The 22,946-nt window shown below is 38.1% G+C and overlaps 1 protein-coding gene across 7 annotated transcripts in view; it reads right to left on the reverse strand.

Annotated features, from left to right (window-relative positions):
- The window catches only part of ZNF521 (zinc finger protein 521), a 263,566-nt gene that overhangs the window by 221,048 nt on the left and 19,572 nt on the right, over positions 1-22,946 (reverse strand). For all 7 annotated transcript variants that reach the window (XR_012121096.1, XR_012121095.1, XM_017640229.3 and 4 more), the window contains one exon: positions 13,720-13,899. Coding sequence is in view for 4 of the 7 variants with exons in the window: in XM_037025476.2 (XP_036881371.1) it covers positions 13,720-13,899 (180 nt within the window). In the remaining 3 variants the exon portion in view is untranslated. The remainder of the gene's footprint in view (positions 1-13,719; positions 13,900-22,946) is intronic.

The raw sequence follows: 22,946 nt of genomic DNA on the forward strand, positions 1-22,946 counted from the left end.
CTGGATTTCCATAAGGCATTATAACCTGTATGTCAAAATTCCTCATCTTGAAAGAAAAGAACACTAGCCAGCTTTGAAGTTTTTCTACATCTTGCTGTTCCAAGGCATCATTTCCACTTGCCATGAGGACCCCAGTTGAAATGGGCCTTATATATCCAGCAGTCAAAGTTTAAACAGCAGCCAGCTTGAGGGCAGGAGAATCTTCATTATTAAAATGAGGGGGAGAGAAGCAGCTGGATCAGAGACAGAAATAAGCTGGAGGAGAAACTCACCATCCTACCTTCCTAACTTGCTTCTTTCTCATTCCTGGTACCAGGGGGTGGCCATCCAATGCACCTGAGGAACTCAGGGACTTGGGGCTTATTCTAGATCTTTTCCTTGCTCTCACATCTAACAACTAATCAATCATTGCATCTGGATGATTCCCAAATATTTATTGCATTAGACCCACCTCTCCACTCCTAGGACCACTGCACTGGTTTCGGCCCCATATTCTCTAACCAGTGCAACCGCTAGAGTTGCCTAGCTGGAATCCCTGCCTCCTCCCCAATTCCCCCTCTAATCCACTCTCCATGTGCCATTCAATCTGAGCATATACACCCCTGCATAAAATCCTCCATGGGTATCTACTGCCTAAAACAGTAATTATCAAACATTGATAAGCTTCCAACTCTCAATATTCAAATGAAACCTTACTTGAATATCCAGTAAAACAATTTCAGCCTGGGCTGTCCTGGTTGCAGGGAACGGAGGATCCCTGCTAACTCAGCTCCCTACCTCCACGCCTACCTGGCTGACATCTGTGCGGCTCCTCAGAACAGTCTGAAAAGCACAGGTCAGAGCACCAAATTTAAGTTCTTAGCATAGCCCACTGTGGGCAGACCCTATTTTTACTTCTTGGTTCCTGGCAAGTAACCAGCCTTCAAGAAGGCTCCCAATGATGCCCAGCTCCTGGTAGTCATGCCTTTGTGTGATTCTCTCTCACATCCCACCAGAGTCGGTCTGTGTGACCAAAAGAAATGGTAGAAGTAATGGTAGGCCACTTCCAAGACTAGGTCACAGAAAACACTGCAGCTTCCTCTTCTCTCTCTTTCCCTCCCTCCCTCCTTCTTTCTCCTCCTCTCTCTCTCCTCCTCTCATACTTTGTTCTGGGGAAAGCCAGCTGCCACGCTGAGCTACACTGTAGGGTGGCCCATGTGATGAAGACCTGGGGCCTACAGTCAGGAGCCCTGTGACTGAGCTTAGAAATGGGTCTTCAGGGTCATTTCAGCCTTCGGGTAACTGCAGCCCTAGCCAGCCCCTTGACTGCAACCTCATAGGAGACCCTGAACCACAATCTCCCAGGGAAGAAGTTCCCAAATTCCTGAACTACAGAAACTTTAAGATACTACATGATTTTTAGGTCGAAAAGTTTTGGAGTTATTTATTACATAACAATAGATAACTAATAGATTCATATTTTTGCATTAATTCCCTATCTTGTGCTTTTTACTCTAGCGTGAAGTTGCCCCAGAGAATACTGCCCTGTTCTGTATCTTTCCCCTATTCTTTCTCTTTTATCTTTCTGAAATGCCCCTCCCCACCTTCCTTCCCCTACCTAACTTTGTCATCACTAAAGGCTTAAGGTGCTCCAGGAAACCATCTCTGGAGCTCTAAGCTGGCTCAGAGTTCCCACTCTCAACCATTTTTCTCCTAGAAAATCCGAGAGGATCCTATGCCCTGTATTTCCAGTACTTGCTGAACAAAGAGTAGGATCTTCATAAATGCTTAGTGAACTGAATTTATGATAAATGCACAGTACTATCTGGGAGAACAAACTAGTGAGAGAGGCTATTCATTTCACTACCTCTGCATGGTCTTCTCAGTGTTACAAGAAATGGTGCCATACACCTTTATTGTACTAAGCCACACTGCAGGATCTAGTCAATGTTCCAACATTCATATTAATAAACACCTATCGGTTTTAAACTGATGCTCACAAGAAGAAAGCCGCTGCTATTTAATCATTAGACACCAACTTAAGCTCCACCTGTGAGCAACCACTAGCAAAAGGGTAAGGCAAAGCACGGTCCTTGGCTCTTTTGCTGGGCACTGGGACAAATGAACTGCAAAGGCAGGCAGGCAGTTTGCTTGAGGAAGGAAGGAGGTAGCATAAGTAATAGAAGGAGAGGGAAATAAACTGAGGTGGGGGAGAAATAAACTGTGTTCAGCTGTGGTGCATGATAACCACACCATCGCTTCAGGCCAAATGGCAAAATAGTATCAATAACTCCAAAAGAAGCTTCCCTTAGATTTCAATGAGCCAAAGATGATACTAAGAACTGGTTGCATTTAGAACACTGTATCCTTTCTCCCAATACAGAGAGGCACTTGGTCAAAAAATAAAAGGAAATCAGAAACCAGTGAGCTAAGGCTTATGCACTAAAAGTGAAGCCCTGGAAATGGAAGAAGAGCAAATGGATGGTGTATGGGGAGTGGGAGGGAGGCTGCTAAATTACAGGGAGAAAATATGCAGAATAGATGGAGCAACAGAACTCAAATATTAGCTCTCAAATGAAATTTCAAATCTCCCATTTTGAATATAATATATAATATTCAATATATAATATTAACCAGATCAGATAGTCACAGAACATTACTTTCTGATAAGTGTTATGAAACATTAGTGAAAAGCAAACACTTTTCATAGAAAATAAAATTACATAGAAGAAATAGTAAGTATATGACATAGTTGACAGATTTCTTTTCAAAAAGGTTATAAAAGCATTTTCAACTATCAACCTGATAATTTAATTATGATGGAGGAAATTTATAGTTTTATAAATTAAACTATAAAAGTTCAACTGAAAGGCAATCTGAGTAATAAATATATACTTTGAATGATTCATAAATTAAATGGAAAAATGTTTTCGTGATACAACAAAAAAAGATACGTCCTAGTGTTTGAATGTATAACACTTTTTCTGAATGAATATTTCTTTTAAATCATTTTAATAATGATAACCTTTTCTACAGAAAGTCTGTTTTACAAGAATCATAGAAATAGGTAAATTGGTAGCTGCTCTTACTGTGTTTTGTTTCCTGCGTTTGCAGTCAGCTCCTAGTTCACAGAAGATCTGAATATTTACCCTCTGTTCCAGTATCTCCCACATCAGAAACCCAAGAGCTCTGGGGTCATTAAAATGGACATAACTCCGAGAAAGCCATGTAAAATAACCCAGCCTTCATTATGTAGATAAATTGATATGAAAATGGACATTTCTCAAGACTAATTTGAGTTTTTACTTGGAAAATAGTTCCGTTTACATGCCTACTGCATGCATCCTGATATTAATTATGCATGTAAATACTAAACTTAATGAAGCTCATCACCCGAATCATCCTTTTCTACAATTTTATTTGGTCACAAGGGGGAGCTAATACTGCTCTGTTGGGTAGGTAGAATCCAAGAATTAGATTTTTTTAGATGGGGATAAATTACATTGATGTAGTATTAAATATAATTTAGATATGGTCCACAGTGTCCATAGGCAAATATAGCACACATGCAAAAAAGAATTAGATGAATATCATTTTTTGGTATTGTTAAAGAAGTTAGAGAAAAACTTAAAGTCATCAATTAGTAGAATCTTGGTGTTTTTTACAGGACATTTATAAACCGAGCCATTTATGAGTGTCTTCAGTCCCATCAGGTCCTACTGGCCATCCAGATTTGACACATTTGTCCATTTGTTGCAATGACCCTTATTTTCTTGGTTTGAAGCACTACTATGATTCCACATTCTAGTAGAATCTAATTATTAGCTCAAAAATATCATTATTTAAAATATATATATATCATTATTTTGATAATGATAATTATAACAGCTAATCATTAGCTCAAAAATATCCCATATAATTACATTAAAATTACATTGAAATAAATGTTTCTTTATCCTTTAGCTTCAAACATTTCCTTCTGTTTCAAATATATTTTTTAGCACTTGTAATGTGTGTTCAAAGAGTTCTACCCGATAATCTACTTAAATTCATTCTACAATTCACCCAGGAGACACAATCGCTTTAAACTTTGAGAAGCTCCAGTTGGAACAAAGAGGGGAAAAGGGTTCAGACTTTGTGGAATAATCACCCCTAATCGATGGATTTTCCCTGAAGGTGAAGCTGGAGGAGAGGAAGGAAGAGCTCCAGCCCAGTTCCTTGAAGTTTACAGGAGCTAAGCCCTGAGGCACAGCGTACAGCAGCCTGGCCTTCCCCTCCCAGGCCTGTTAAGAGGTCATAGATCTCTGTGACATTGCTGCCAATCTCCAAAGACAAGATCCCCAGCCACAGATTTAGCACAAAGAGAAAGGATGGGGAAATAGTCTACTTTTCATAACTTCTTTCCCAGCTTACTACCTTATAAAGGAAGTAGATACCCGTCGCAAACATCTGAAGTAGAGTAAAAAGAAAAATTAAATGCAGTCATACAAACATGTAAAAACTCAACATCTGAAGCTTTATCATGTTGAATTTCACATTTGAGAACAGGCTACATGTGGCAGAGCCCTTGTGTGTGCACAACTGTATCCAAATAGCTAAACATTGCCCTGCTTTGAAAAGACAGACTGAATGGCCGCATAGGGGATAGGAAGTAGTTGGCCTCTTTTAATTCATCTTCCCCAAAAAAGAGGCCCTACTGTTTCCACATCCCAAATACAGCCCTTCATTTATAATTTTTACACTTCTCCGCAGGGACAAACTGACAGCTTTAATTACCATCAATGACCATCAAGGATGCAGTGGAAATTCTTGAAGTTAATTCTCCCATGGTTTGTGTTCTTGACATTTTATTTACAATTTTTGGCAAATATATCTTGAAACCACAGAATTAGACGATTACATATTAATTATCAATTATACAACTAAGGGAAAACCATTTATCTAAAATAGTTGTGGTTCCACAAGACATCCAAAGGTAACATTCTCTTATACAGAAATAATGCTAATTATCTTCTTGGCTTTTATTCATTTCAAAACACTAATTTCAAAAACCTCAAATTATTCAAGGAGTAGGTAATTTGCAAACATAGTTATAGCTAATCCAGGCTATTTTCCATTTAGGTTTTACTTGTAAAAAATAGTGAATGCACCCATTTATTTCCTCTTTCTAGATTTCACCTTCATCCTTCAGGAATTTTCCATTCATACTCAGCAGCTTTCTTGCAATTCACATGCAAGAAATTAAAGCATTTAAAAACACTTGTTTTAAAATGCACATCAACAACAGAGAAATATTTCTTAAGTTACCCCTTCAACATTACTACTTAATCTTAATAAATTAATACATGTAATAATTCATCATTCATAGGGAGAAAGCATAACTCATCAGTACAGTCCTTTTATAAATTCCAATGCCTAGAAGCATTCAACGGACATCAAGGAAATATGGACCTAAAGAGTATTACATCCAGTTTGGTAAGGAATTTCACAAGCAAATATATCAAGAAAAGAATGGTAGACTAGATACTACTATCAGAAGTTCTGCCATTGTAAAATCAATGTGGAAATAACAAAGCTTTCATGGCAGGGAATAGTTAAACTGACCCTTCCTCCAAAACCAGAAACAGGAGTCACACAGCCAACAGCTTAGAGGTTGGAACCCATTATGGAGGATTGCTTTTTCTCTGGAAAATGTATAGAAGAACTTAGTCACAGCCCTGCCAGAGGAAGAAAATAACACACTCAGTCCCACCACTTCCCCTAAAACTGAGAGGAGCAGAGAGACTTGGTGACTTGTTTTTCACATGACTAGTAAATGGTAGTCAGGACCAGTGATGTCTGAAATATGGGGTACACATCCTGGCATAGATTAGATATTCTGAATATTTAGCAACCAATTAGAACAGACACGAGCCATAAACAGCCATCCAGAAACAAATCAGACCTTCCTGAGAGGGAAAAGATAAACAGTACTCCCATCAGCTTGGGTGCCATGACATTTCCAGCCCCTTCCCATATCTCAGAATACTAGAGTCTACCATGCCCAGGAAATAGACTAATGGATCATATTATTTCAGGTTAACTAATGTAATTCACACAAAATCCTCAGATTTTGACAAGTGATGGTAAAAGGCACATGCAAGGAAAACTGCAGGATATTGGTGGTCCAGCACAAGTCATCAACCAGAAAATGGCAAATCTGGCCCTTCCACTCCTAGTAAAAGCTCCTTTTCAGCCACTGTACAAAGGACAGGGAAGGAAAAATTTAATCAGATCTGCCAAAAGCTGGCATAACAAAACTGACATTATCAGGAAAGTTATTTGAAATACGGGCTTACATCCACCACTGGCAATGATGAACCGTATTGCAAAGTGCCATAACGTATGCTCTCTTTGGTGGCTCCCTGACACAGCTTTTTCTGCTCACAGCTATTAAAATGAATTGTCAAAATAATGGAATCCAAACCAGGACTTCAAAACAACATGAATTTATTTTAGAAACCTGCTTATTTTATCTTTGCCTCATTTTTCAATTTCCATTTTTGTGAATGATATATACATGTATCTATATATCGATAAATACATATGATAAAAATGTATACTAATTTTTTTTTAATCAAAATGTTGAAAACACTGTTCTACAAAGTATGAAGCATGTGGAGAAAGCACCGGAAAGGGCATCCAAGGAGGCCATGGAACTGCACTGGGAGAGCTTAGGGGCATTTGGAGAATGAACAGGCTAAAATCTAAGAAAATGCTTTAGGTAGAAAACAGGGAATTGATCAAAATGGAAGGAAATAGGAAAATAAAGCATACAGTGCCTCAAGCCTAATAAGAGAGAAATAATATTTAAGTGATTAATAACAAAGTATGAATAACAAGTTAACAGCAATATGCAAATAAGTTATAATGCTGTATCCTAATTGATATAAGCTAGAAAGTTAAAATATCACATTTCATATCATTTATTTCAACTAATGATTTGAAAGGGAAAACAGCAAGAAAAAGGTTCTAAAAATGGCTTCAATAAGCTTCTATGAAAATAATGCTTCATTCTATAAAACACACATTTCCCTTATTCCCACTGTCAACACAATGAGCTGTTAGGATATTTGATTGTCAGTGGAACCAACCAGTCTTTAATTTGCTACAACCATGTTCACTTTTCAAAAAAAAGAATTATTTGGCCAAAAAAAAGAAAGTTCTAGATGTCAAGAAGTCTTCAGTTTAAAAAAAACTATGTGAAGCTTCCAGAAGTCTCATAACTTTTAAAATCAAATTAAATAAACATACAATTTTATACTGATGTACTACAGCATCCTCTCATCAATTCAGTTTACTTCCTCAAAAATGTGGACCTGAAGTTATAATACTTGTAAAGGAACCACCAATAAAGCAGGGCTTTGTAAATCTGGCCTATAAACATCTTCCCCCAAAGTACCACAGCCTTGCTGTCACACATATATATCTCCACCTACTCATCTCACCAACAGTGTGATGGGCCAGAGGGTTAAGAACTAATACAATGCTATTTAGTTTTTTTCTGCATTTACACTCAGGCAATTCACATTAATGATGTGGAAGAACACTTAACAGACAACTTGAGTTTGCCAATTAACAGGAGAGAGGAGAAAAATGCCTCAGAACAACAAACATACACTATTACCAAATACACTTTACACATTTATCCTGATAAGTGTAACTTAGTTTTGATGATTTACAATGCAAGCTCTTACTCAGTTTCGTAAGCACAATAAAGTCTCGGTAACCTCAGCCTTCCCCATTGCACCTATTAAATCTTTGTTGAGAAGTGTGATGAGACCCCTCTGGCTTTCAGCCCTCCCCACCCCCTGAGGGAGCTGGCAAGAAATGGTAGGGTTTGTGGATTAGTAAAATGAGAGGTTCTCTGTGCTTTTCCTTCTTTAAATATATATTTTGATAATCTGTTTTCTGCACCAGAGAGTCCCAACAGCATTTGAATGTTAACTTCTCTCCTTCCCAGCCTGCAGGGAAAAGAGAGCAAGGCTGGGACAAGAAAGGTGGTTTTCATCTACTGCTACAACTGAAAAGTGGGATTTAATTTTTTTCTTTCACTTTTCCCCTTAATCCTTCAAGCAGGAATGGTACATAGGTGACTCACACATGTTGGACTGTAGATTAGAGGAAAATTGCACAGGGAGGCAAAGAAGGAAGAACTCATCTTTGTGAGTGCCACCTTGTCCTTTAGTGTCCTTAGGGGCTGTTTTGTTCTTCTCTAGATCAGGATGCTTGTGCGGAATGCTGCCCACATTCCAGAATACTCTTCAGTGATGGACTCCATGAATTGTGTATGACCCTTAGATTTCTAGGTCCCCTGATGGACCTACTGTCTGTGAGTCCAGTCCAGGTTATGGATATCTACTCATGAATGGACCTGGGGCATATGCAATCCACATGATGACTTTAAAATCTGGGTCCAGAATTGATCATCTTGCTCCACCTCCTAAGGCCTCACTTGGCAAGATGCTACCAGGACTCCCAGACTTCTTACACAGACTCAATCAGTTTTCATCTGGGCGTATTCTCCAAGAAGTGTGTCTCACCCTTGGGGATGCAAGTCAACAAAGGAACAGATCTCAAGTTACCAAGAAACCATCCATTAGAGGATCTGAAGCATCTCAAGACAGGATTTCTACCAGTTCTCTGCCAACAGAACTACCCTGAGTAACTCGCATAAGCATCAGACCATGGAATACCTCAATTTTCTGTTATTCGGCAAACCAACAAGTTTTAAGAGCTCTTTCTCTCCTAACCCTACTGTATAGTTAACCCTTCTGTACACTACTCAGAATTCCCTCTTTCTTCATGTAAATTGTTTACCAAAAAGTCTTCAGGCTACGGTCTAGCTGGGTAAAGACCAAACACCTAAGTAAAGACTTCATGATTAACAGAAGGGAAACCACAAGGAGCCAAGAAAAAAATTGAGAGAGCCACAAAAGACTGTAAAACAGGGAGAAACGAAGTGGAGAAATATGGACAATGAAATTAAGAGTCTTAAAGAAAGGACAGGACAGGAATCCAAGGAAAATTAGCAAAGATGCAAATGGGGCTAATGAAATAAAAAGATAATAAGAATGAAAAAGAAGAAAAAAAGAGTAAAACTGAGAGGGAAAAAAAAAAAAACAGCAGCACCCTCCTTTGTTAAACTAGCATTTTGTCCATCAGGAAGAAAAAAGGTAGAGATGAAGTCCCAAGAAAAGAGTGAACTCAAGCAGCAAGAAACAAAAATTGGAAGAACTGGACCCCCCTATTTATATTAAAAGGCTTTAAACCCAAGGAAGAAGGTAAAAGCATCATATTACTCTTCTAATTAACATGCTTCCAAGTGTCTTTAACCTTTTCCAGATTAGAGGGAAGGGTGCCCTTTGCCAACTCAAGCCTCAATTTTAACACCTTCAACAGATGTGAATGATTTCTGATTTTGTTTCTCCCTTTTTTTCTCTATCGCTGATCCTCCACTTCTGCTATTCCTCATCAATCTACCACCCTCCCCAAGAAATCATCCTGAACAGCAACAAACAAGACTGAAGCTTATCAGATTCACCTTCCCTGAAATGTGTTCCATTAAATCACAAAAAAGCCTCTGTTTCCTACCTTTGATTAGAATGCTGGGGTATATGAGCACAAATTAGATTCCCTGCTTTTAAAAAGCTTAAGGTCAAAATAAACCAACTATCTTATCAGGGTTAGGGTTCTTTTTTAATTTAAAGAAAGTATTTAACCCGTGAAGATTATCTTTCGATACCCTGTGTTGAAAATCCAGCATTTTCTGCACTGATATTAAAGTTGTGTAAAATAAAAGGAATTATATATAATATATATGTAAAGCTATAAAGGAATAATATATTTTGCTTCTCTTCTGTTTCTTAGAGCTGAACATAAGGATAACTATATTGTAGAAACTCCACACAAAGTAAACACTAAATAGAATCTGAGGTTTGTTTAACAACTCACTTTTACCTAAGGTAAGATTTCTTACTGGCATAGTATATATATATACTGGCCATGTTAAGTCCTCATGTCTTTACCCTAATGACAGTGTTCATTCTACTTGAGTAAAGCTTCCTTTAAAGCACCAGCCATTCCACTGAAAATAGAATCATACTAATTGTCTGCTTGTAATAGTATTTTCCAAAAATTACGCATTCTGAGAAAAAAATGCATTAAATGATGCCAGTTATACATATGTGATCAAGAAAATGCAAATAAACCCACAAATAATACCAATACACACCCAGAAGAGTGCTAAATTAACGACTGACAAGACAAATGTCGGGAATTATGCACAACTGGAACTCTCAGACATTGCTGATGGGAGTGTAAAATGGTGCAACCACTCTGGAAAAGATGTCAGAAGTTTTTCATACAGCTCAACATAGCCCACTACCCCTGCCCCATGGCCCCGAAATTCTCCAACTTATTAACTCAAGAGAAACAAACATATGTCTACACAAAGATCTATATAGGAAAGTTCACAACTTTGGTTATTATGAATAATAACCAAAAACCAAAATTACCCAAATTGTCTAGCAACAGAAGTATAGAAAACAAATCATGATATATTCATATGCTAGACTACTCAGCAATAAAAAAACCACATTCTTCATATACACAACATGAATGAATCTCACAGGCATTACACTGAACAAAAGAAGCTGGACACAAAAAAAGTGTACATACTGTGTGATTTCCACTCGTAAGACGTTCTAGAACAGGCAAAATTAATGTAGAGTTAAAAAAACTTAAGTTCTAATAGCTTCTGATGGAGCATTATTGATCAGTAAAGGGTGCAAGGAAAATTTCTAGGATATAAGAAATTATTTTAAGAGAGATGTGGGTCACATGACTATGGATTTTGTCAAAATCATCAACTTGTACATTTACAACATACAGATTTCACTGCATGTAAAAGTTATACTAAAAATTACAGTATTAACAATTATAAACAACTATTAAACTCCAATTAGTTGGTCTGCTTATAAGGATGGAAGCAATTTTGAAACTACTTAATGTGTATTCTAGACTCAAAGAATGAGTAAATATATTTTGAATGATAGAAGCTAAGCTTCTCACTGCTAAACAAGATAGTGATAAACATGGAAAGGAAAAGACTGGGACATACCTGGAGTGCTGGATTGAGTTAGAGATATCAATACAAATACATTGTCCTTATTAAAGAGAAATATCTATATGTGTATGTGTATATACTTATACAATGTGTATTCCATCAACTATATTATATGTATTTCATCAGTTATACTACATTGAATATACACGTACATATCCTAATTCTGTCTGCTAGGAGGGTCTATAATCAATGATACACCTATAGCAATGAGCACACACAGTGCCCATAGATGGGTTTCTAAATACCATTGTCCTCTTAAAGGAACGAGAGCTCCTTGTAAAAACGCTGGTAGCGGGACTGTGAGAAGAACATGATGAGCCTGGAGCATCTGTTTGCAGAAGAAACTAAGCAAGTCCTCAAATAATGATGAAGATATATTAAACCAACAAAGGATCCAGTTTGAAGGGACTTCAATTGGCTAACCCTCAAGCAATCTGAGCATCAAAATAATGATGGTAATGAATTATAACCCACTGAATAAAAATAAAAATCCAAAACCAAGGTGATTGTGAATAAATGAATGATTGAGTAGAAAAGGAAATTTTAGTAGAAGGCCAACTAATAAACACAAAAATTATGGAGTTAAAATGGATTATTTTGTGAGGAGGATATTTACATAGTGTTAAAGTTATCTTCCCACAAATTACCTTTACAAAGAGAAAACGGTAACTTTGCACTAGAGAAAGTTGGTGGGTATCAGCTCAAACAAATATTCAGCGTTAACATCAACAGGGAGACAAATCAACATCATGTTCTTCCTGAGCTGATGTGCTGAGATGCACAGCATCACTTGGGTGATTCCTGCCAGAATTTAATCATGACCGAACGTCAGACACTCCTAATTACAGACAGGTATTCTATGAAGTAGCTGACAGGTACACTTCAAAAATGCCATGGTCAAGAAAGGAGAAAAAGAGATCCAAGAGATCATTACAGATGAAAGAAAAGACAAGACATGATAAGGAAATGTTATACATGATCCTGAATCCTGGACAAGGAAAAAAAAAGATATAAAGGACACTGGCACAACTGCTGGAATTTAAACATGAATTGTAAATGAGATAATAGTATTTTATGGTGTTAAATGTTAACTTTTTTTCCTATGGCCATGTAAGAGAATATACTGTTCTCAGAAAATACACAGGATATATTTAGAAGGGTGTGATGTCTCCTTCTCTGAAATGATTAAGAAAAAAGTTGGTGAAACAGAGGGATAGTAATAAAGCAAATAGGATAAAATATAAACAATCAATTAATGAATCAGGTAAACAGTCTATGGGTCTTCCATGTATTATTTTTTCAATTTTTCTTTAAGATTGGAATTATATGAAAATTTTACCAAAAATCCTAAAAACCACCAAAAAGTATGCACATGGCCAATGTTTATATATGCTACATCAATTCCCAAACTTATGATAATGGATTTTCTGAAAGAAGATTCTATTGCCTAATAAACTTACTAAAGTCCCTTCCTCAAGTGCCACAGTCACTTTTATAAAGAAGCCTATTGAAGTTAATCCAACATTTCAACATTAATCTGTTCAGACAACCTGGTTTAAGTGGGAAATGTCTTAAAATTTTACAAAAATATCAGTATTGTGTTGAAAACAGTTGGAAAAACACTTTGTCTAGTAAATCCAGGTCCTACCCATGATTAATTGAGGAAAGATTTGTAGTAGAAAAATAAGACAGAGAAAGACAACTACAAACACACACACATAGGAGTAGGGTGAACTTCAAATAGAGAAAAAAGCCATAAATCTAAAAAAACAATATCTATCTAAATTGTCCCATCCAGACCCATTTAGTCCATTGTTTACAAGATATATTTTTAAAAAGGCTAGATATTTGTTAATCTAATTTTAGTTTATTTAACCATTAAATTGAGCATGTCATGCTTCCTCTCACTTTAAACCAGATTCTTCACATTAACTGCATAGCAGTAAAGCTTCCAGTGCCTCAGGGAGAACTTGCTGAGGGGCAGGCACTGTGCAAGACCCAAAAGAACCCAAAGATGAAGCAGATGCAGTTCCTGCCATCCATAAGCCAGTCGAATGAGGGAAATGAAGCAGTGAACTGTGACGTTCCAGGATAAGCATTGGGCTTTATGGGAACACAAAACAGCACCAAGCTCAGGCAGAGGGAGATCAAGGAAAGTTCCTTTCAGGAAATGATATTTAAACCAAAATAAGTTAATATATGCCAATGTTTTTGAAAAATATTTTCAAAAGGTTTTTTTTCTTTAAACTATTCTAGCCATCACACTAGGTTCTATCCTACATGGAATCACTGTAAAGTTAAAAAAAAGGAAGGAAGGAAGAAAAAAGAAAATGAAAATACACCCAATAGCTCTTAAAACTAGGCAGAATCCAAAATCTAAGAAGGACCAACACTGAGTTTGCTGCAAACCACCATCTTAGGATATTTTCTAAAGCACTCTAGACTTACTCAGGTATTCCAGTGTAAGAGTAAAACAATTGGAAGAGGAAAAAGAAAAAAGAAAAAAAAAAGAAGAAACTGAAAAAATCAGAAATAGAACAGTATGAGAAGACAAGTGATCAGTATTTGTTTACCTGTCAACTGACACTGATTGATCTTGTGTTCTGTGATATCGCTCAGTGATTCGAACACCTGGAGGCAGCTCTCGCAGCTGTGCACAGCTTCGTCTTCCAGCTCCTCTCCATCTTCCAGCCTCTTCTTACAGTCTATTGCCTCTCCATCTTCAGTTTTGTCTTCAAGTTTACAGTTGGGGTCTGAAAGATAATCAAGACTGTAAGTATGGGGTTTAAAGACAAGTTCTTTTAAAGAACATTTAATCTTCTTGCTCCCAAAAACAGAAACACCATTTTCCTAGAAGCTGCAATAGGAGGGATTCACTGCAGCTTTTACTACAGAGCCAAATGTGGGTCTTCCCTAAAATTTTTCAGTTCATGAGGATTGAAGTTACTCCTTTTCTCCTCCACCACGCAGCCGTTTGCCCATTTCCTCCTTCAAATGATTCATGTATCCACCTTTAAGGTGAACTCTTGTCATTTTTTCATTACTTTTTAGGGGTTTTTGCTTAAAAGAGAGAGATAAATCATTTTTAAAATTAAACAGTCTCTGATGCAGAAGAAAAAACCATGGTGCTTAAGAATGATTTGCCTTTCTGCTCAATATACTCCTTTACAGGAAATTACCAGAATTAGCCAAAAGCCTATAGTAAGCTACGCTAATTACTAACATAGGCACGAAATTGACCTTTACTTATAAACTGGTCAAAACACGCAGTTACCCCATTATTTGTCAGACAGCGATAGCAAAATAAGCTCTACCACACAGTAAAACATTCATACAAACACAAACTCAAGGGTAAATACATTGTTATGTGCCTTGTTTTAAAAATTCATCAAAAATTAAAACAAAATATACAAAGAGCAATTATAGTAAGCAGCTTGAATTGGCATTATCAATATCAACAAGTGGGAAAACTAAAAGTAGTTCCATTCTAATCCTAAGAATGATATTTACACAGCAAGGGGAGATAAGAGCAAAAGACACATGGCAGTATCTTTACTCAGAGCTCAATAAAAATACTTTTTGGCTTTTTTATGCTGTCCTGTGACTCATTTTAGAAAAGTACCCCTAAGCATCATTGTGCCACTGCTTTCTTTGCAGGAAAGCAAAGGTTAGGAGGAGACAGAAAAATATGCCTCTTTTGGGGAAATTAAGATAATATAACCTTGTGACTGAATTTAGGGGACATTCATTTCTAATAGCAAAAAGTTCTCCAAAGTCAGAAAACGATCCTGTCAAAATAGATTAGTCAATAAAATAATTACAGAAGAATTGAATCAAGATACCTAAGCAATATGCAATGCTTTATCTGCAATTTTTTTAACATGGTGGGGGGGAAATATTTGAAATGTTACGATCAAGAATCCAACAGAATCAAAATTAGCCCAGATTTCTTAGAAATGTCATTGAGTGTCACCGCACCACCATCCTGCTGTCCAAAAGCCTTCTGGCACTTCGCATGTTCCAAGCTGCTCCAAGCCCTGCTTCCACAAGTAACTCTCCTCCCTTTTGGCTGGCAATTGTTCCAAAGCCTTTCTTCGTGTCTGCAATAAACTTAACTGCACACCACCCTTCAAATGATTCGCATATGCCAAAATCAACTTACATTTCAACGTATACAATAATCTCTTGGGTTCATGAAAAAAGCAGAATTCCCATCTCAAAGTGTGAGTCATTTTGTTCGTGTTTTTTTAAAAAAAGAAGGTAGTTTTTAAGTCAACTGGTAATTTGGGTTGATTTGCCATCTGGAAAATTTTTATCTCAACACTCTACCCAGTGCCCATTTCAATATACTGGAGTTTAGATTGCTCACTCCTAGGGGAGTCATCACAAGATCTCTCTCGTTTGTCCTGTACTTTGCCCAGCACAGCACTGTGTCCAGGTAAGCGTTTAGTACATATTATTTAGTGACAATAAGAGGGAGAGGAAAGAGAAAAACAGCGTATGTAAAAAAGCCCTTTACCGGGATTTTTCTGTAAATGGGAACAGAGCAGGTACCTTCAAATTGAAAAGCACCCACATGCCTGCATTTCCCAAAGCTGACAGTGTAGTAGTGATCCACCACATTGGACTTCGCTGGTTCCAAATGTTTCATCTAGAGCCACACATGCAACAAATGAGTAGTAGTTCAAAGACCTTCAACAAACTGAAACCAAGTGGTAAAATACTGCCAAATTAGAGAGCAATTCAGGAAAATAAATCACTGTCCCAATTATGGCAAACTGGCCCTCACACTTGTTGGAAGGCAGCATGCACACACGGAATACTCTTAGTTGTTTAGCACGAGTTTCCAGCTGCTCATAAAACTGATAGCACTCAGGGAAATGTGGTGCAAAGTCTGAATTTTAATACGATTATTTATATGCATCAAGTCTGCAGAACTGTTTGTTTTTAAATAAGAAGACAGATATGCAGAGAAAAATGACAAAAACTTGCTTTCCTTATTATTTAAGAATATAGACACTTTACACAAGTCCAGTGTCAAAAATATCAAACAGGAGTGCATGCCTGATGCTTAAGCTCTTAAAAGCTAAAGAATGACTCCAGTCCATGCTTCTGACCCTGTGGCTAGTTATTAAAATGAGGGTCATTTTAAGACTAATAAAAAGTGTTTTTGCTTCCACTTCTGCATTTACAGAGAGAATCCTTCAGGGACTGCAGTCAGTCAGGCTTACTCACTTCTGCTGCAACTTTAGACTGCGATCTCCAGCCAACTGGCGAATTTGTTTTTAGGTCACCACTTAAGGGGGGCCCTCTGGGAGGTGGGCGCCATTATAGCTATGATGTCTTGGAGTAATGAGGGTTGAACTCTCAGTCTCTCTCCTTGTAAGTAGATTTTTTTTCCAGCCTCCACTTTCATGAGGAATTATTTCTCACCCATTCAAAAGACGCGTGTGTGTGTGTGTGTGTGTGTGTGTGTGTGTGTGTGTAGAGCTTCCCATTCCTGATTGTCAGGTGATGGAGGAAGATTCTAGAAAGCTTACATTGTCAACCACTTCTTTCCCACAGGTGGCTACACTTCAGTAATTGCACATAGCCTTAGTTATGTAGTTTTTATGCAGTCCTTGGAGATCCAATCATAAAAAATAATTGTATTACTCTGCTAGCCACTCAAATCTGACTTCAACCTAAGGGATTATAAATGTAAGGTCCATGCCTGTAGGTACTGCCCTGCTCCCAACACCACTTCAAGAAGGACAATTGTTCTTCCAGCTCTCTTCTTGTGCTCTAAAGTCACCCAAGGGGCAATATTTTAAATATCCACATGCCCCCTGCACTGCAACTACAAACCCAGTTCACAGCTACCAGAACAGCTACACCGCAGCCGTCACACACCATCTCACCTGCACAGCCAACTTCCTGGCTCACCCTTTCTGCTGTAAGGCACAGGATGTATAGGGTTCTGACCAGGATAAAAGGCTTAATTTTGGAACAAAGACACAATGATTATTACAAAGATAAATGGCAGCTTTCTGTTTCCAATTTTGTTCGCATTACTTTTAAGTGGAAATGTAAAAGAAGTATTCTTTTCCCCTTATTAGGTTCTCTGCAGGTGGTTCTTCCCTTCTCATCCTCCTCTTCCTAAGGGTTGTTATTGCTATAACTTGGTTTAATAAAATTTCAACTTTGGGTAAAATGAAAAATTGCACTGGCTTAAAAGTGTTGGAGGCAATAAACCCATGGACTTCAATTAATTTCAAGTGTGGGATCAGTTTAAGGCCAACCAGCAGAAATTCTATTCTGTCCATGTAAAAATGAGGTTTCACCACATTTACTTTTTATAACCTATATAAAAGTCAAGTAAAAGTAATGAATATCTAAAAGCCATCTCAGTGGACTGGCAAAGACTATCTGTATTCTTGAAACTCATCTTACATATTTCTCTCTCTGCAACAAGGATCCCATGTCTGATCAAAGCTAAAATGTCAAACCACTGAGAAAACAGCCCAACTTTCAATCCATTTCACTGCCTAGAAGTGGACCTCCTTCCAAGCCACTTTTTGCATGGAAAAGCACTGGCCAAATCATGTGGTTATAACTATTACCAGGCAAGGAATATTTCTGAAGCTCAGTGGTAAAGTAAAACTCTATTGCTCTCTGCTCCCAATGGTGTCCATCACAAAACAACTGCCTCATTAAGTCTCTGCAGTAAGATTAATATGCCGTAGCTGCACTACATTCATAACTTGGTACTCTATAAAAAGCACATTTACTGGTAAGAGCCAGAGCCTAGATACAAAGTATTACTATAAAAACTTCTGGCAGCAAGTACACAGTGCAGGCCCTCTGTCCTTCTTGTTGGAGACAGAAATAAGACTTTTCCTGGTTAATTCCAAGCATGAAGCCCTACCTTACAGACCTGAGTCAGTTTTTACGAGTCACAGAGACACAAGATTCAGAGGATGATGTAAACATGAATGCAAGATGATTACTGAACAACTAAGACTGGCAAGAGATGAATGAACCCAAAATACTCTGCTCATACACAAATGCGAACTTAAAACGGGACAATTTCCTAATGGTTCATTCTCCAGTCAGAGCCAGCTTTTCACCAGATCAGACAACCTTGCCATGAACTATTCAATCTTAAGTCACCCCACACAGCACAGGGAAGTGAAAGAAACTACCAGCTGAAGAATGCACACTACCTAAAACAACAAAAAAACCACAAAAAAACAACTATTGGCTTCATGGTGATGACCGTGACCTCCTGGGTCTTAATTACCTAAAACTGTAAAAAAACAAATATTCAAGAAAGAGTGGGCCCAACCCTGTATTAGTGGAGACCAGTAAACATACAATGTTTCTGTTACTTTACAAAGTCACTTAAGTTCGTTCTTCCAAGGATATCTTCTGAAAATAAAAAGAGCAGTAACCCAGTCACCTTATTTTCAGGAACTCTATGATGAATAAGTAAATAAATCATTTATACAAAGGCATCCCACCCTCAAGTCGTCCCAGATCATCACAAATGATGACCCTCAGGTCAACAGCCATCTTGCGCCAAATAGTAATTTAGTCCCTAATGTCGCTCACATGTGTACACATCATCAGCCTTCTAGGGTTTCCCAGCACATTAAGAAATCCTGTGTCTAAAAGGAAAACCGGATATAATCTGTTTAAAGCATCTGTGTCTAAAGGCACTCCTACCCTACAAGTGAGTTCAAGTCACGTTCACTAATGTATCTCGGCACTTTTTTGAGAACAGAGGAAAAGTTACCATCAGGCTACAAAGAGTGAACAAAGAACAGAAACCCTTCCTAGTTCTAGCCAACCAGGGGGCGGCATCATCATTTCATGCTCTCTGGGCTCTGGACAGGCATTCTGACTTGAAGTCCCGGAAGATGGAAACAGATTTAGGGAAAATAAATCGCACTGTTATGAAACGGCAAGCAGGCTCTCATGAAGGCCTGTGGCATTGCCACACCGCAGCCCTCTGGCCCACACCCACCTGCTAGTCCGGGGCCTCATTTTTTCCTACTGTCAAGAAAAGGCAAACAAACAAACAAAACAAAACAAAAACAAACACTATCAGGGAGGTGGCTGAAGATGGGTGGCCTGGAACTGGCCCCAGCCTGCAGGGCAGCGACAGCCATTCCCATCACTGGACGGGGCCAAAGAGCTCACATGGGCAAGGATGAAAATGGGCTGTTTTGTTTTCTCTGCAATGTTTATTTTCTAACCACTCTATTCTCTGAAAGTTACTGTCTGATTTGCAGGAAAAAGAAACAAAAAGCCTCCTCATGTACTTGTTCGTGCCTTTGTCTATAAAGTCTTCTCAGACAAAAAGAACTGTCTTCATGTTAAACAAAATCACGCTGCTGCAGCTTAGAATTTCTGTGGTTTTGCTTGACTGTTTACATGTCTGTCATGGTCCCTAAGACCAAAGAGAAGTAGCACAGATGCTCTACTATCAAGGAGAACATGCCAAATGTGAATTTATTACCACTCTTCTACGTACAGTGAAATTTCTTGTATGGGGAGGCTAAGTGCAAGGAAATTAGCCTCGGGAGAGGGTTAAAAAAAAAGCCACACATGCACACTTTGTAACCAAGTACAAAGTTTCTCCTCTTCCAATCGTCATCCTATCCAAATATCCTATTTAATCCATCTTGAACATGAAATTGAGAAAAAAGCAATGTCAGCACTTGACCTTTCACCTGCAGAGTATTTATAAACGTCCGCCTGCCTTAAAGTCATTTAACCTTCAAACTTAATTCCTACGGCCACCTTGTCACACCTTCAGTAAACCAACACTTACTGAGCATCTATGAGTAACAGGCATTTAGCTAAGGCTTGGAGATGCAAGATTTAAGATCTGTCCCTGCCACAAAGCTTCCCAACCAGCGGGTCAAAAGTGCGTCCGGTATTTGAGAATCCTTTCAGCCCCCAAAGTGGCCAGGTATAGCTTGGGTTAACTGGGAACTGCAGGCCCATTGCCTCTCCAGTTGCCTAACTCTGCCATTCAAACCTTACCATCTCTCTGCGTATGCCAGGCTCTGAGACAGGCTGGCCAGCACCAGGAGACATGGATGTGTAAATCAGCGACTGCAGAGGGCAGGCTAAGTGCTCAGATGAAGGAATCCACAGACCACGGACATTTAAATCAGATGGGGCAGAGCAGAGCAACTGTACCTGAAGACGAGCAGACTGGGTTCACTTTCAAAGGATGGGTAGCACCAAGGACAAACAGAAAATGATTCTTCAAACAGAGGAAATATATGTAAAGGCACAGATGCATACATATCACGATGCTTTCCAGGAACTGCAAGTTCTATGCTCTTCAAATGAGAAGTGCTGGTTTCAATGGTTTCAAAGAAAAGGAGGCGGGAACAGAGAGGAGGCTGGAGAAGCAGCTCCATCATGAAGGAAAGGTGAGTTAAATGTTCACATGTTAATTAACCTTAGCGCTATGAGACTAGAGACTCAAGTCACTGAAGAATTTGAGAAGACTGATCTCATTTATATATTAGAAAGATGCCCCATTGGTAATTGAGAGAACAGGCTGGCAGGAGATGGAACCTGGAAGCAGGGAGAGCAATCTGGAGTAAAGAGAGTGCAAACTAAGGCATGGCAAAAAGAAGTAAGAGGAGCCACTACAGAAACAGGATCTAAAGGACTCAGACTGATTGTGGGCTTAGGAAAGTAAAGAGCCAGTACTACAGACAGACTTGCTCTCTTGGTTTTTAAACAGGTGTATTAATCAAGCCTCCTGACTTGCTTTTCTCACTATTTTCACACCCAGATTTTGGCTTTTACCCATAATCCTAACAAAGCCCAAACTGGAGAGAGACTGGACAGAAATAACACAATTACACGAGCTAACTTTCTAATCTATAGCCAGATATTTGCAAGGGCCACAGTGACACTTCTTGGGACTTAGAGGAGATTTGGGGTGAGATTTATGTCAATACACACAAAGCCAGGAAAAATAAATGCAAATTTTGACCAGGAACAAAAAGATACTGAATCTAATTCTTTAATTCCTTCTTCTAAAAAAAAATCACTAACCATTAAAGTAAGTTAATCTGACACTACATGCAGTTTACGATCCTTTTCACAAGACAAAGTATTGGTAGACCACTGCTTCAAATAAAATAAATACCAAATAAATAGATGAAAACATTCATTTTAAAGTGTAGCCTTTTTTGTGCAAGATAATAGAGTAAACCACAGATAATGATCACACTTCAACAAGACAAACATCAGATGGAAAAGAGATGAAAATGGGCAGCAAACTCACAATCACCTGCCCTTAGAAAGGAAGAAAAAAATCACCCTGCCAAAGTGATTTCCAGAGGAAGGATTTACACTGAACTATCCAGTGTCTTTTTGTTGTTTGTTGTTTTGTTTCATTTGGTTCTGAGGGGAATTTGGGGCCTGTGCATCTCTGATTGCTGGATGTGAGGCTCTTCTCTCATGTGGACCCTGATGGCCTCACGTTCCCGTGCTGGTGAGCTGTGCAGGGGCTGCTGACACATCTGGATCTCACGGAGCCCCCAGCTCCCTACAAAATGAACAAAACTAACTGCTCTAGCTCTATGCTCTATCTTAAACTAAGCCTCATTGACCCTTTCTTCAGAATTATTCCAAAAAATATTTTTAATACCCAGATATACAGGTATAAATTAATAATACAAATTAGTCCACAGCAAAGTGATTTTAAGCTACTAAAGATCCACTCTGGGGGAAACCAAATTAGTTAAAAGCATTTATGTATAGGCCTTAGCAGATAATGGCTAGATAACTGAGAATTGCTTCTTAAGACAACTACAATAATAAATAAAACATTTTTGAACCTAGGTTTCAGACATATGGATATTTGGGGAAGAGTCTAGGTATTTCCTCTTTAAATGCAACAAATAAGCTGCAGCTATAGTAGCATAGGAAGGAAACATGATTTCACCCCACCTAAAGAAAATCTGGGGCAAAAAGCCTTTGTACCTGCTTTCTGATACCTCCACCAGTGGTTTTATTACTTCAGCTATTCCAGATAACACCAGTCCAATTTTAACAATATTTCTGAGTTGGACACTTAAAGTTAGCTATCCCAACAATTACTGAAACACCAGCTTAAGGAGAAAGTGTTTTGTTCTGCACAGGAAACATTCACTTGCTGCAACTTAAAAGTACTGCTGCTGAGAAGATAAACTCCCACCTCATTCATAAATACCAAGCCAATGTTATCACCAATATTACCACTCAATTCCCTCCAGTAGTGAGTTTGCTTTTTTTTTTTCTTAATTTGGAAAGTTCCTCTTCTAAATTTTAATGATATATGTGAAAGACAGAGATAACTGGATTTGCCTTAAGTTTTGAATTAAACACACTTGGGGTCTTTAATATCCCACTAAATGTAGTCACATCACTGAAACACTTGTTTTTACTTTTTCCCCTTCAGCAGTTCCAACTGGTTCTCAAACAAAATCAAACTGCTATTACAGTGAAAAATGATTTGAAACAATTTTTTTGAGATTTTTTTCTTCTTTTTTTTCCTGCAGCTGGCACACAAGTAGAAGGAGATTATTTCTAAGAAGTGATCCAATTCAGGAAGATAAGAAAGTGGTTTCTAAACAACTGCTTTGGTAACATGATGGCTCGGCAAAAGAGAAAAGAAGGAAAAGAAAAATCCTATAAAATAAAGTACATGTTTGTATAAGAATATAAGGAAAGATCAGACCAAAGTGAGGCTATGATTTATGACTTATGAGCAATTACAAAATACAAGAAAATTTATGTATAC

The sequence above is a fragment of the Manis javanica genome, chromosome 9, assembly GCF_040802235.1.
Source record: "Manis javanica isolate MJ-LG chromosome 9, MJ_LKY, whole genome shotgun sequence".
NCBI lineage: Eukaryota > Metazoa > Chordata > Mammalia > Pholidota > Manidae > Manis > Manis javanica.